The sequence below is a fragment of the Ursus americanus genome, chromosome X (assembly GCF_024610735.1).
Source record: "Ursus americanus isolate L20-20 chromosome X, mUrsAme1.1.p, whole genome shotgun sequence".
In the NCBI taxonomy this organism is placed as follows: Eukaryota; Metazoa; Chordata; class Mammalia; order Carnivora; family Ursidae; genus Ursus; species Ursus americanus.
Window position 1 is genome coordinate 87,434,445 of NC_142164.1, and position 16,218 is coordinate 87,450,662.

Below are 16,218 nucleotides of genomic sequence, written 5' to 3' on the forward strand. Positions count from 1 at the left end.
TCCCAGGCCCCCTTCCGCAGCTCGGTCGCGGAGGGGACGACCCGCCCGGCCCCCGCCTAAGCAGCTGCCGCCCGCGCGCCCCTCGGGCCGATACCCCCCGCCCCTTCTAGATCCCCGACGCCCGCCCGTTCGCCGTGACGTGGCCCGCGGCGCGCGCATGCGCCGCTCAGCCCGGTTCCCTGTCCCTCGGCCACCGCCTCCCGACGGGCTGGAGTGGGCGGGGCCTGTGGTTCTCGAAGCCGCGCGGCCGTAGGGGGAGGAGGGCGTGTGTGCGCGAGGCGGGTGCGCGGGGCTCGCGAGCTGGTCGGAGGCTGGGGCGGAGGAGGAGGAGTCGAAGGCGGCGGCTGCGACTCCCGCCCGCATAGACAGCCAGTCCCGCGAAGCCCCCTCCCACTCCCAGGCGGGCGGCGGCGGCGGCGGGAGGAGCAGAAGGAGGAGGGAGCGTCTCTGCCGCCGCCTCCTGGTCCCCAGTGCCGCTCTGCCGCCGCCACCTCCCTCAGCGGCGATCCTCCCTCCATGGTCCTGCCGCGGCCCCCCCTGTAGCCTGAGCTGCCCCGCGCCGCGCCGGAGCCAGCCTCGGCAGAGGGAGCGGTCGCGGCCTCGCGGCCCGCGCGGGCTGACGAGAGGAGAGCGCGGCGCCGCGCCGTCCCCGAGGATCCGCACGCCGGGCAGAGCGGCCCGAGCAGCGCGAGGAGCAGCGGGCGGGCGGGCGGCGCCGGGCCCGGGCCGCCCTCGCTCTCGCGCCCCGGCCCCGCCGCCCGCGCCGGGGCGGTCGCCCGCAGAGGAAGGCGCCGCAGTCTCCGGGCCTCGCAGCCCCACTCGAGCGTCCTCAGCACCGAGGGCTCGCGGGTCCTGAGGGGAGGAGGCGAGCCAGGGGCCGGGCACTGAGCTCTTTGGCGCCCCCATCCCCGTTTTCGGAGCCCTCCACGCTGCGGCCGCTGTCCCCTCCGGACCATGGCCGACGACGACGTGCTGTTCGAGGATGTGTACGAGCTCTGCGAGGTGATCGGCAAGTGAGTCCCCACGCGAGGGAGCGGGAGTGTGGAAAAATGCATTTCAGTGATGCCCGGGTCCTCCCGCACCGGCACCCGCTCCGGGCCTGCCCCCTGCCCTCCCTTCCCTTCCGCCTCCCTCGTCCTCCTCACCCGGGAGTATTTATAGACGTGTACCTGGACCTTCTGCCGGGCGGGGGGTCCGGGGGCTTCTCAGCGATCCGTGGAAGCCACCGAGCCGAGGTCGGCCACCCCACGAGGCGTGGGGCCGGCCGAAATCCGCTGTCTGCATTTTATCTGACGGTTGCACAGGGACGTGGCAGACCCGATTTTATAGTTGCTTCCTGGGAACAGTTGGGGTTATTGTTACCTTGCGTGTACCACAGACCATTAACGAAAAGAGCAGCTTGCATTTCCTTTGCTTGCATGGAGCGTTAGAGAGAGAACGTCCAGGGTTTTTAATTGTGGGGTGTGTGTCTATTGTGCAGGATATTAGATAGATGCCTTTGTGTTCACCCCGTGCCCGGATTGGAGGGGGTCATTTTCAGAGGGGGTGCGTTCAGTTTCAGCAAATTCCTCACCTGGTGTAGACCAGCTTGGAAAGATTTGGGGTATCCAAATTTTTAATGCCTCGTTATGCAATGACTGTTAAATCAGTGTTCGAGGCTTCCCTCGACTGTTGTTGGGATGGTGGTGGTTCGTGTGGTAGAGCCGTCTGCTTTGAGTCACCGGGCTGGTCTAGAATATAGAACTGACAGTCCAAAAGCTCATCCTTTCATCTGTGTTGTATAATTACACTAGGGAAAAGCAGGGAATCAGATTAATCACAGTGCTGATTGAGAATTAAATCTGCAGTTCCTCATCTAATTGTCCATTCCTTAAATCTGTTTTGAATAGTTTCCTTTTCATTCTTGTCAAACAGTATTCCAAGTGCACAATCCTGCTAATTTGCTTGTGAGGGAAAAGGCTGGCGATCCGAAGTTGATTTCCTAGTTCAGCGTGTATTCTGTGCCTTTAGAAGTTGAGGAGATAAGATTTAAGAGCAATTTTTGCTTCTTTACTAAGGATCGCTAGGTAGCTACCATTGAAATATTTTACCTCTTTTTGGAAGCGGTGCTTTATTGTCTATTTTAAGGTCCGCAGTTGGGAAATGAAACCAAGACCTTAGAGCAGTTGGCTGTATCCCTTTTAAGTTGTCTGCAGTACTGGATTTCAATTTGTTTAAGTGCTGATAACTCATTTTTTTTCTTCTATGTTGAGGTATTTCCGTGTTGCCTCACATGGTGAAATTATGGGTAGAGCTTGCTACACACTTTCCTCAGACCCAATTGATACAAGGACATGTTACTCCTTGCCCCTATTGTTACATGACCAGCCCATCTACCTGAAGAAGGATATGCAAATGTGCCCTGTAAAGTGCTTGTGGAAGTGCTCTAGAGCAGCGCTGTCCAAAAGATACGTAATGCAAGACATAGATGTAATTTTCTATACAAAAATTTTACATATGCAAATTTTGTAATGGCCACATTAAAAAATTAGGAGCAAATAGGTGCAATCAATTTTAATAAAATATTTTATTTAACCCACTAGAACCAAACTATTATCATTTCAACACATAATCAGTGCAGAAATTATTAATGAGATATTTTACATCCTTTCTTTTGTACTCAGTCTTTGAAATCCAGTGTGTGTCTTACACTAACAACACATCTCAATTCTGACACTAAGCTAAATTTTCATCGGAAATACTTGATCTGTATTTAGGTATCATAACATTTGCATTTGCAAAAGTGGATTCACACACCCAAGTTTTCCCAAACATATCTAAAAGTTTTCTAATAACCTAATCGATATCTCTTTCTAAATTTAAATTTTGATTAATTAAAATTAAATAAAATGGAAAATTCAGTTTCTCAGTTGGACTAGCCACATTTCAAGTGCTCCACAGCCGTATGTGGATAGCACTGTTCTGTAGAGACAAACGTGTTTAAAAAAAAAAAAAATCTCCTTGGTTTCTTCATTTTTAGCACCCGGTGAAGTAAATTAGGGTTTCCCAAAAGCTCCCAAATGATCGTGTGTGTGGGTGAATATTTGTTACGTCTTAGTTATATTTGCTTTAAATGAGCCAGCAAAGTCGTAATTGGAAAATGTGAAATTAAAATGTTAATTATATCGTGATGACAGAATATAGCCATCATTGGATCAATGTTAGTAAGTGGTTCTGATTCCTTAAGGTCTGGAAGAGTGATGATATGATCTCTTTGGCTATCAAAACGAAAGTGGTCGGCGTCACATTAGCACAATCAGTATTCTGGGGGCTTCTAATTGACAGAATGTTTTCAGGAAACACCTCGGGTAGAACTAAATTCATCTTTTCTGTTGCTTTAGAGCTGTATAAGGAGGGAGAGCAAGCTGATTCTGAGCTAATAGGTACCCTATAGCTCCCTTAACTATTGTGAACGTGAAATCTCATTCATACCCTACAAAATCTGACTTGGTTAGTGCCATTTATAATGTGTCATTTCGTGAAATAATGAATTCAAGGTAGCCTTCGTGGTAAAGAATATAATGATAGTGTTCCTCACCCTGTGTAAAGGTTGAAGGTTTCTCTGGTAAATTGTCTCAGCATATATTGATCTGGAAATTGAAATTCACTTGAGATTTTCTTGCAGGGACCTTGACAGCATACATTTTAACTTAGCATTTGTTCAACTCTAGCTTTAAACAGAAAGGCCTTGAAGATGTTCACTTGTACTGGGAACTGTTTTGTTGATTTCTATCCAAGTTCTCTAGAATTGTGATTTTCTTATATACCAAATTAGTATCACAAATTGTTTTTGACCCTTAGGTGTTAATAGGTTTAAATTTCCACTGAGGTACTTTAAAACGGATTTCAATTTTCAAGATCAATTGACCACCCACTCACTCCCCTACCTCACTGCTTACCAACTCATTCACTCATCCACTGTCTGCGAGGGAATCATGCCTGATTCATTAGGAATATTGGGAGGATGCCATTTCTTTTTTTAAAAAATTGAACTCTTTCCCTGTGTTTCTTATTTTTGAAAGTCTTACAAAAGCTCCTTTGAATGCCCATTGTTTCCATAATATTTTCCGGTGTAACATCTTTCAAGTGACTGAAACAAATCGCCAATGATAGGACCTTATCCTAGTCCCCAAACTTCTCGTCCTCACAAATGTAGCAATTAGTGGGAAAGAAAGATTTTTTGCAAAAGCAGGAAATTGGCTCATTTTTATGCCATGATCATATACTGTATCTTTTGCAAATGTATAGCTTTAGAGTAAGTGTACAATCAGTAATATTACATGAAGGAAATTTTAAGATGATTCATCCAAATTAAAACATAGAAATGCCTACCTTCATGGTACAGGAGTTTCAGTGAAAGAGAATAGCAAAAGGCGCACCGTTTTCACCTTGTATGGGCTGAATGTTTGCCCTGGTATTTGGATTCTTAGTAACCTGTAACTTCTGACTTTCCTGCTTTGGTAGGACATATACTAAACTTGGAATGATGCAGCAGGACCCCTGCTCAAGGATGACATGCAAGTTTGTGAGGCATGCTGAATTTGCTTGTACCTTGAGAGCACTTACCATATTTAATTACAGTTTCTTATTCACGAGTCCCTTTACCTAGCGAACCGGGAGCTTCTTGAAGGCAGGGAACATATATATATCTTTCTCCGTTACTCAACGCAGGGCCTGCGATGAACAGTTGCTCATTAGCTATGGAATGAATTGAGTAGTTTTAATAAAATCTCATTAAAAGGCAAAAAGCATGTTTATCAACCTCAGAGCAATTATTGTCCCAAAAGGCTGTATTAGTTTGAAGCAGTGGATCTCCACCTGGCTGCATATTAGAATCACCAGGGGAGCTTTCAAAAAAGATCAATTCCAGGGCCCTGTGTCAGAGCAATAAAATCAGAATCTCTGGGAGTGGGTCCTGGACACTATTTTTTTGAAAGCTCTCTGAGTGATTCTAATGTGCAGCTACGATTGAGTCATTGGTTTAAAACTTAGGTGATGTATGTCATATTTTGGGACTGGCTTTTCAGAGGCTTACAGGTTTTGAAAAGTGGAACAAATGCTTTTTGGGAGGTATTGAAGCCAAGAGACCAAAACGTGGATTTTATCTCCTCTATGCTGTGTCTCTGAGCCCTGTTGTGTCAGAATTTTGTTTCAGCCTGTGTTTGGCTTTGATTTCTTGGGTCTTTTAAGATTCACATTGACTTATGACGCTCATCTAACGCTAACGCAGTGAGTGATGTTTGGAACAACACGGAACGAGGATTGCTTCAATAACAGTTGATGATGGCTGCCCACTACAACGACTTAATTTAATATTAAGAGATTTATCAGTACAGTGTGGATTGTTTTTGCACATATACTCTATTAATAAAGAGTGTGGTTATGTTGCGTATACACTTCAAGTCCCCACTTGCAATTCCAGTAGCACCGTTTACCAGAGAATTGAGTTAAATGCAGCCTTTGTATAAACACTGGATTAATAATTTGTAAAATATGTAACTTAACATGCTGAAAAATTCAGCTTTACTCTTTTTACTAATTACGATGGCTTGCACATATATTGATTGGCCCACTGATTTGGATTTCTAGTACCACAGAGGGGAACATTACAATACGTTGGAACATCTTTCTTGGAAATTTTATTTAGACATTGTAGGCAAATTAGTTTTTAGTGTCTGGAAAAGTGTGAGCCCGAAGAAACCAGGAATTTACCAGAAATGAGTAGATGTTTCATGAAAGAAGTGCTTGATCAGAGTGACAATTGTGTAGCAAAGTAGAAGAGACACAGTCACCGGCTAGCCTGTTGGTGGCCCAGAAAGATTCAAGCCAAGGGGAATTAGCTGCAGTTCGACAGAAGAAAAACCTGTTAAACGCGGTGTGGATGCCTGCACGTGGCCTGCCTTTTGGGGAGTAGGTAAGCAGTGTTGATTCCTGATGTCGGAGTTGGCTTCTGGGACCATTTTGGAGGGAACTGAGCTTTTCTGCGTGTGCATGGCTTTCTCGGAGTCTCCTCATGTCCGCTTTCTACAGGCTGCCTTAGGACTTGGAGTTTCTGAAGTGTCCTTTGCACGTTGTCTTTATAAAGATTTCCTCTGACTCCCTTGCTATTCTACGACTGTGACCTGCTTCTGTGTCTTGGACATGTGCACTTCACCCCCCTCGTTTTCCCCCTTGAATCTGCAACATTTCACCTGACAAACTACCTCTCATGTGCCTTAAATTGTGTTCCTGGATATTTCCTTTAAATTGAAAATTCTTTTACAGTCCCCAGCTGTAGCTCCACTCAATAAATTAAAGAAGCAAGTATGTCTTCCTTTTCTGAGATTGCTCTTGAATTACTGCATTTTTGTAAACATTTTCACATTTTAAATTTGCCAGAAGCACTGTTTAAAAGAACTTTGACATCAGATTGTTTAAAGGCAAAAACAAAAATCTTTTATCACTTAATCCTTACTTCATAAGGGGAATTGACATTTATGCCTTCTAATGTGAGGCACTTTACATATATTATCTCCTCTGATTATACCTGTTTTGCAGAAAACACTGTGATTTAGAGAGGGATAACTTGCCCAAGATCACATGGAATTGCAGCTGGTTCCAAAGTCCATTCATTTCACCCCACATTCTGCTGTTGATTCCAGTTGTTAAAAATGCTACATCGGGTTTCTTTAAAGTGAGGCCCATGCCTTCATTTTCAGAGCTTATTTACAGCAAATTTTAAATGTTCGACACTCTAGTTCTATTTCTCACCCCTTCATTAAAGGTTCCATATGACCATTCATTGTTTCACCCATTTCATTTTCTTTTGTCTTTCCTGTTAATGAGATATCCGCGTTTGTCACCAAACTGATACGTCTCTGCATTCTTTAGCAATGGAAATAGAGAATCTTGCCCACCCATCCAAAATAAGATTTGTTTTGGAACTTTCTCTACGCCTTTTACTCTCCAGGTTTTTCCTTTCCATTCCCCTGCCCCAACAAACAGAATCGTTGATTAATGACTCCTCACTTGCCAAACCAGAAGTAATGAGGTGTCAGAGGTAGGTGTTTGTTGGGAGTAGGGTGGGATGGTTTCCACGGGTAGGTTATTCCTATATCCTGTGCTAGAAATCCTGCAGTTGCTCTTGCTGACTCTGAAAACCGTGTGCTGAACGGCCGCTGCTGAGTTGTAAGGTCTCTGCCATCTGCTGGCCCTGCACACCTAGATAGGCACGTGCCGGAGTTACTGCTGCAGAGCGGGTACCTGAGCCCCGCCAACAAGCTGATGGGGTGTGCAGCTCTCGCATCTGGGGTTTTATTTTGTAGTTGCCACTAACAGTGCAGATTCTACAACCACCAGATATGGCTCTGAACTCATGCAAGAGGGTTCAAGGTGCAACCGGACCAGATCTCTTCTTTCTCTCCTGGGGACACCCAGTGTCTTGGTATCCCCTCTTTGAAGTGAGTCCAGTGTAATTACCCTCATGGCCATTATGGTATTCTGGTACGACTGGTCATAGAACCCAAGTCAGTATGGGGAGGGGCTCCCTTTGTCCACACCAGGAAGATTTCATGTCTGAAGCTAGTTTGACTTAAAGGAACTTAATACGTATTTGCAATGTTGAGATTTAATAATTTTCTATGACTTTCTCTTTGTAAGTTGACTAGTCTTTATAAAATAAATTATAAAATTAATTTTAGAATCTAGACTGTACAGAGGTAAATGCATCTCTCTCTCCATTCTCCCACTATCCATAGCCCCATTCTCCAGAGGTAACCGTTGTCCAGTTTTTGTACATCTTTCTGGAAGGTCTTTGTTTAAAAAACAGAATGGGATCATGTTTGTACACTATGCTGAAATATTAATTTTCCATTGAAAAACACTGTCTCTGATGACCTTTCCATATACATCTATGTCTCTGTTGAACTCTGTCTCCTCTTAAACCGCTGCCCAGTATTCCATGGTATGGATTGGTTATTGTAGCTTTGAGTTGAGTGCAAGCCATTTGAAAGTAGACATCACTGGAAATGCTGAACTGGAGGTTGGGTGAGAGGTCTGGAACGACAGTGAAGGTTTGGAAAGTAAAACTGAGTGAATGAGTTCTTGAAGGGTGACTGAGCTGGAGAGCTGTGGTTTGCTGTGTAACTCACAGAGCTAGAAGAGTCAGGATAGATAGCCGGATGTCACAGAAGTTTTAAAGTAGGGAGGATCAATAATGTAAAATGCCAACACACTGTGGTGAACGATCAAAAAAAAAAGGGCTTATTTATAGCAGAGAAACAATTTAAAGCATCTATCAAAATGAATATAATGTTAAATATCAATTTATGGTGTGATTGAAAAGCAAGGTTCTGTGCATGTTGGTAATACGCTATTTCTCTGTGACTCCATCTCAACAGCAACATATTTTGGGTAAAAAAAAAAAAAGCTGATTTCTTTTTCATTATAATTGTGTTTTGTAGATTCTGATGGCTGGCTTTTAGGTAAAACCATTTGGTTTTCCTAAGATTAGGTATTTTTCATTCCTCAGCTTGGGGTATAACTTTCAATTAAATGGAAGTCTTTAATGAAATGATATGGTAAATTTTAAATACTTTACATTTACTTTAAGTTCTTTTTTTTTAAGATTTTATGTATTTATCGGAGAGAGAGAGAGCATGAGCAGCGGGAGCAGCAGGCAGAGGGAGAAGCAGGCTCCCCGCTGAGCAGGGAGCCTGACGTGGGACTCGATCCCAGAACCCTGGGATCATGACCCGAGCCGAAGGCAGATGCTTCACTGACTGAACCACCAGGCATCCCTACTTTAAGTTCTTGATATTAGGCAAACCATTCTTATTTTCTTAAATCCCTTCCCCACAGGGAACTGTATCCTTCCTTGTCTCAAGGTTTTGGGGCCCCATTAGATGACTGTAGTTAATGTCCCTTTACCCCCCACTCTCCAACTAAATTTGTCAATTGGCTTTTTGTAGTTGTGCACACCCATTCACAATAAGAAATGATTATTGCACTTAAGCCAATTTTTAGGTATGTGAGTGCACATTATTTCATTAGAGCATCTGTGTTCTCTCACTGAGCTGTTGCACATTATTTTTTCCAATCTTTCTTATTTCTTTTAATGCACATTTTCTTTGCTTTGTTACCATTGTTTTGAATATTTGAGTCATTTACAGTTTGGAATGATGACTGTGTTCTCTCTCTGTCAGTGTAGTTAAATAATATCCAAACTCTACTATGTCAAATCTGTATTTCAGGCTTTTTTAATTGTAACCCTGAGTTTAGAGTATCTTGGTGTATTTAAATCTAAGAGGGAAGTATAACTGCCTAGCTATATGCAGATTCTAATGTTTTATTAAAATACTCTTGATGTTATTAATGCAATTACGAGGTCTCTAGCCCTGCTAAGATGTGCAGATTACCATTATACCACTGCTATTTTATGGAATCTAATTTGTGTTTTTAGGAAACATCATAGATTTTCAGCCTTTCTGCTTACTCTTGGTATGTACTTTCCCCCAAACATATGGATCGACATTGTTTTGTAGCTTGTGAGGCAGCCCCCTAAGATCTGATCTGGTAGCCTTTGGGCACAGTGTGGCCATTTTCTTCTTATTTATAGAAAGAATGATAGCCACTTCACAAGCTATTTGCATGGATTAGTGATTGTAAAGTGCAGCATAAGTATTTTTTATTTCTAGAATGTCTCTGAGATACTCAAATTACTTTTGGCAGCTATGTAGATAAGTTTCAACAATTTCCAAATGTGCACTTTCTCAGTGCTAAACACAGGCTCTATTACATAAATAATATGGTGAAATGAACATTCTTTCCTATCACGTGGGTAAAATTGTTAGTGGTGCTAACAGTTTCTTCATTTGTTCATTTATGCATTCATTTCTAGCTGTGTGGCCCAGGCCAAGTTAGTTAACCTCTCTGAGTCTCAGTTTCTTCATCTGTAAAATGAGGGTTGTGGTGAGGTTTGCGTAACATGATCTGTGTAAAATGACTAAACGTAGTTTTTGTTAAATTGCCATTATCATTATTTTTTTATATTTTTAATTTATTTTTAAGTGAACTATACCCCCAACATTGGACTCAGACTCATGACCCTGAGATCAAGCGTCACGTGCTCTACCGACTGAGCCAGCCAGGCACCCCGTTATTCACCAAATACTTGAGTTCTCTGGCCTCAAGGAACTCTCTGTCAATGGGAGAAGTTGACAAATGATTCAAATCTAATACGACTAGACATTGAGTCCTGTTAAAGCCAGGGTTGCATCTAACTTGTTCACCTAATATCCTCCACATAACTTGGTAACTGACACACAGTAAGTACTCAGTTGTTGCTGAAGGAGTAAGTGTTAAGTGAGCAATCCAGAGACTGTGACCACCTAGTCATAAAAGGAAGTTGGGGAAATCTTTAGAGAGGAGGTCAGGCTTGAATGATTTGTTAGTTTTCTTCTTGGGTAACTCGTGTCATCTTTTTATGCCTGTTTCCTCATTTAGAAAACAGAGTAGAGGAATACGGTTTGGGAAAATTAAAAAAATCTTAGGAAACTTAAAAAATGTTTATCCTATTTTTTAAAATAATGAACCTTATTTTTTAGAGCAATTTGGGGTTCACAGCTCCTATTTTAGTTTAGTGACACAGATAACAGATAAGAAATTCAAACAATAAGCATAATATTAAAGTTTTTAGGGATAATGATAGGAATTTTTTTCTCTTTTTTTTTGCTTCTCAAATTCTGTGGCTTGAGTGTTCATTGTATGCTGGACACGGTGTTAAATTCTTTATATTTTTCTAATTTAACCTTGGCCACCAGCCTTCCCTTTGACGCAATCACCCTCTCCCCTTTAACCGATGAGGAAACTGAACAAGATGGAGATCAGTAACTTACCCTGGGCAAAGTGTCAATGTTAATGAGTGGCAGCATGGGGATTCACACCTGGGTCCGTATGACCCATCGAAGCGCCTACTCTTCAGTACTGTTCTACTGCTTGTCATTTAGTATGAGCGGAGACTGGTTGTCTTTTAAGGGCTAGCCCTAAATATAAGACTCTAACATTCTCATTTTACATGTTTTAGCAGGTTAATAGTTGCATTTTTTTTTGGTAACAGCTTTATTGAGATGTAATTCACATACAATATATTTCACCAATGTAGAGTGTACAGTTCAGTGGGATTTAGTATTTTCACAGAGTTGTGCAAACATCACCACAAGAAATTTCCAAACGTTTTCATCACCCCAAAAAGAAACCCTTGTGTACGTTAGCTCTCAACCCCATCTTGCCCTAGCCCTAAGTAACAACCGATCTACCTTTTATCTCTACAGACATGCCTCTTCTGGACATTGCATATAAATGGAATCATACCATACTTGGTCTTTTGTGACTGCTTCTTTGAGCATAATGTTTTCAAGGTTCATCCATGTTGTAGGTGTATCGGTACTTCATCTTTAAGGCCCAATAATATTCCATTGTGTGGATATACCACATTTTGTTGATCCATTCATCAGTTGATGGGCCATTTGGGTGGTTTTCATTCTTTGGCTATTGTAAATAATCCTGGTATGGACATTGACCTACAAGTTTTTGTGTGGACATGTATTTTTATTTTTCTTGGGTATATACATAGGAGTGGAATTGATGGGTCAAATGATAACTCTGTGTTTAACATTTTGAGGAAGTGCCAGACTATTTCCCAAAGTTGTCGCACCATTTTACATTCCCACCAACAGTGTATGAGGGTTAGAACGCTTTTTAATCAGGTGAGTACTCTCAGAGTTTGCCTGTAGAGTCTGTTCAATACACTGTAACATAAATAAAAATAAATTTTATGGGTGATTGGTTAGCCTTTTATCTCACGGACCTATTTATACTGATTTTCATCAGTTTTAGATATTGTAGATCAAGGGTTGGCAAACTATCTGTAAACTACCAGATAGTAAATATTTTAGGCTTTGTGAGCCATACAGCATTTGTCCCAGCTACTCAACTCTACCATTGTAGCGTGAAGACAGCCATATGAAAACAAATGAGTGTGGCTGTGTTCCAATAAAACTTTATTTACAAAAATAGATGCTTAGATTTAGCTCTCGGGCTGTAATTTGCTGATCCTGTTGTAGATTAAAAATGAAACTGGAGCTTACTGTCCAGTTCCTATTCTTGTTTACCATCAAGTTTGGGATATTCTTTCAGTGGCCTGAGTAGCCCCATAAAAAGTAGGTTGTTTCTGAAAAATGTAAAGACACTGAGGCTGGTTCACTGAACTGTTTTCACTGTTACATGGGGAAATATTATACGTTTAGTTTTTTGTGGGTTTTTAATTTATTTTTTTTTTTTTTTACTCTTTTGGATTCTTTTTTCAATCCTAGGTTAAAGGGAAGAAACCCATCAAAATTCTTTTAAGATTGTCTCACCAGAACCAATAAAATGTGGAGTTCCTTAAAAAAAATTATTGCTTTCATGCTTGCTTATTGCCTATAGAGTGGATGAAAATAGATAAGAATGTACTAGAAATTTTCAGAGATGAAAGATTATTTAAAGTACTAGCTTTAATAAAGTTGGGGGGGGAATCACTAGCTAAATCTCCATCCCTAATTGGAGAGTTGTGATGTGCCATCTATATATATTTTATGACTTCTCAAAGAGCCCCCGATAGAGTCACTGTTTGGAATTAGGGTGTGGGCATGCGTGCGTGCATGTGTGATGTAAACAAAACTTTTTCAGGTTCTGTTTTGTGTTTGAAATCCATTTTACTCAATATATTTTGTGGTAGTAGACATACAGTACTTAGAGTGCTTTGTGGCTTAAAAAAAAAACTGTCTGCCTCTCATGTACATAGGAAAGATAGTATTCTTTGAGCTTAGAGCTTTCTGTAATTTGTTTGCAAGACTGTTCTAGATTATAATTTTGCAATGTTGTGAAAAGCTCCAAAGACTATGTTAAAAGAGGGAATTTTGTATCACAGCTTTTGTCTTTGCATTTGGGCATTTGACAGATGAATTAATTGTTCATAATGTGAAATTTCAGAAATGAGACAAGGAAAATCCCAGAATATATATTTAGGAAATAGCCATATGCAGGATTTGTGAATATTATAGTGTTCTTTTATGTAACTTCCCCAAATTTTATTATGGCGGCATTGTCCACATTTTTACAGTGAGCAAAATGAGGTAGGAAGATCCTAAAGTTGGCAGTCTCTGATACAGTTGGGCACTGACTCTAAATTCCTTAAATTTACAGAGCAGCATTTCATCCACTAGGTCACACTGCATTGTCAGGCGGAAGAATGATCATGTTGGAATCTGTTTAGACCACTTTCTTTGATGAAAATACTTCTCTAGGTTGGCTTCAGAGGACAGTAGAAGGCACCCTTTCCTATTATAATCCATGAACAGGATTATTTATATTGCATTATTTAGGTTTGAAGTTTTTGCTGACTTCCATCGGAGCCATTATCTCAAAAACAGAATGGTCTACTTTTATTTATATAGAATATTTACTGATCTTCTTAGGTTTAGTATCATCTTAACTGGGTGTTTGTCCTAGCAGTAATATATGGCGTTGAATTTGAAATGATCTTTTTAATAAATCTTTTTTTCTTTAATTTAGTCACTTGTAAAATAATTAGATACTTGTAAAACAAACAAGAAGGTGTTTTCACTAAGGGCTTTCTTTAATTATGTTTCATATAAATTTGAAAAAATTGTTACTGGAGTATTCGGCTCACAGGTTAGAGTGAGAATGTAATTATCTCATGTTATAATCAACTTATATAATACTTTTAAAAGCGTGCTTATAGGAATGGAAAAAACCTCTACTGACCATATGCATTGTGGGTTTTGCTTCTTTCTTTCCTTTTTTTTTTTTTAAAAACATTTACCTCTTATAATGAATGTGAAACTGATCTGTGTAAATATCTATTCAAATGAATACATTTTCATTATCATCATTGCAGAAAGAGCCTGGGTATCTGGAGAGGGAGATTCTAGGCTTGCTGCTCTACTTTTTGGATTATCTCCATTAATAGTATTTCTCCCATTGCCGAGTGTTTCTGTTGTACTGCTGGAAGGGATCACCATACTTCCATAATCTATGACCCACTTACACTAAAGATTGAGTGTGCTTTAAATTGCCATCTGATTAAAGTTCAGGCTTCTTGGTTAGACTTTTGGGTGTGGCTTCAGAATTAGGCCCATGAATGTGAATATGGACTTGAAGATGTTATTAGAATGATGCTTTTCCCCATGAAGACACATTCATAGACATAGTCCTGAAAAGACATGTGAAAGTTGGATCTGATAAATGCAGCTTAAAACTTACCAAGAAAAATAGCATTTTAAGGATTTTTTAAAAATAATGGTGACAGATCACCACTTAGTTTGTTTTCCTCAGTTTCTTCGTCTTGTAAAAGAAGGATAGTAAAGGCTGTATTATCTGTCTCAGATCCTTACGATAAAATGACACAATTCTTCAAAAGTCTTAAGCTATCTTACATATTATTTTGATTTTATTGAGATGAAGCACTTCACCTTAGAAATGGGCTTTGTTGAATTTTCTTTGATTTTGCAAGAATCATTTACCTTTGTCTTTAATACTGGTTGTATTTTGTTTGATTTCTAGAGCTTAACACTTCTCAACTCTTTATAAGACTTAGAACATGCTACGTGAAAATGTTGAATAAAGAGATTTGAGGATGAATTGTGTGTATTTTACTGGTGGGACGATGTTTACACTGAAGAAAAAAAAAAGTCCTGACTAGTATGTTTCCCCTTGCTTCTCTTTGAATTATTTAATTTTATTTGAGCTTTGAAGTTTGGAACTTAAGTAACAAATTTCTGTGGCCAATCAGATGGGAACTGTGGCAGCTACTTAAAATATTGAACTTCTTCTTTAGTAGTAAGGTCTAGAGCAATGGCTCTCAAAGTGTGGACCTCATTCTGACCAGCCGCAGCAGTATCACCTGGGAACTTGTTGGAAATGCAGATTCTCAGGCCCTAGCCCAGCCTTACAGATCAGAAGCAGCAGGGGTGGAGCCCAGCAATCTCTGTTTTAACAGCCCTCCAAGGGATCCTGAGGTACATTAATGTTAGAGGACCACTGATTTGGAACTCTAGATCAGGGGTTAGTAAACTGGGCCAATTGGCCCACTGTGCGTTTTTATAAATAAAGTTTTTTGGGAATACAGCCATGCCCATTCATTTAAATATTGTCTGTAGCTGTTCTCACATTACAAGGGCAGATGTGAGTAGTTGCAGCAGAGACCACATGGCCCGCAAAGCCGAAAATATTTACTTTCTGGCCCTTCACACAAAAAGTTTGCTGATCCTTGCTTGAGTTGAAGCCTTGATACTGTTTTCTTGCCCATTATACTGAACTGCAAATACCTGAAATCAATAGGTTAACACCTATTTTTTTGTTGTTGCCTTTACACCCGACCCTCTTATTTCTATAAACCCCATTCTTCTCTCTGATATCAAACTATAACTCAGTGACTAGAGACCTGTGAATGAAAATACGCAACTGTGTCCTTTCCTTTTGTTTGTTAACGGTGGTAACCTGTTTAACATTTCTGTGACATTTCCTCACTGATTCTGTACAGATATGTTCTTGGTTCTTCTTGCACTCTGGTGTAGCCTAACTTAAGTATCTTTTATAGTCTTCATTTCACCCAGGTCTTACTGCCTTTTTACTTCGTCAAGAGGAAGGCCACCTTGTGGCTGCTGAGTTTAGGAATTCATGGGAGCCATTTGGTGTACTCTGAGCCATGGTAATCGTGCCATCCTATGTGGAAACGTTTTATCCTTAGCCTGGAGTGCTATAGTCACTTGTACTTCACAAGGATGTTTGTGAGCACATAAACACCGAAGAAAATTGTGGGTAATCCTAAAATGTTTAACGGACAAGTTTCTGTTAGCCTTCCCATAACCGAGGATGGCTGTTTCTATCCTTAGTTGGAATATTATCTTCTTTTGTTCTTGCTCTCTGCCTTTAAGGTGATTGGTGACCAGCGTCATATCAAATACAAGAACTGAATTTTAGTTTTTTTCTTATTGATGCACTTGGAATCTTTCACTGTACCCACTCCACCGAAGGAAGTGTAATAGCTTTTGAAAAGCCTTCTCACCGTCTCCATTAGCTCCAGTAGCAAAAGCAGGCCAAAGTATTGCTTTTGCATCTGCGATTCCATGGTTTTTTTAA

At 40.9% G+C, this 16,218-nt stretch overlaps 1 protein-coding gene and 1 pseudogene across 8 annotated transcripts in view; both read left to right on the forward strand.

Moving 5' to 3' along the window:
- The first annotated feature begins 304 nt into the window (after positions 1-304).
- The window catches only part of CASK (calcium/calmodulin dependent serine protein kinase), a 349,106-nt gene continuing 333,192 nt past the window's right edge, over positions 305-16,218 (forward strand). For 2 of the 8 annotated variants that reach the window (XM_087859504.1, XM_087859498.1), the window contains exon 1: positions 305-1,013. In XM_087859504.1, the coding sequence (XP_087715630.1) occupies positions 955-1,013 (59 nt within the window). In that variant the 5' untranslated portion in view covers positions 305-954. The remainder of the gene's footprint in view (positions 1,014-16,218) is intronic. The other 6 variants (XM_087859502.1, XM_087859505.1, XM_087859500.1 and 3 more) reach the window with 3 other exon arrangements.
- LOC123796896 (U6 spliceosomal RNA) lies at positions 4,489-4,584 on the forward strand (annotated as a pseudogene).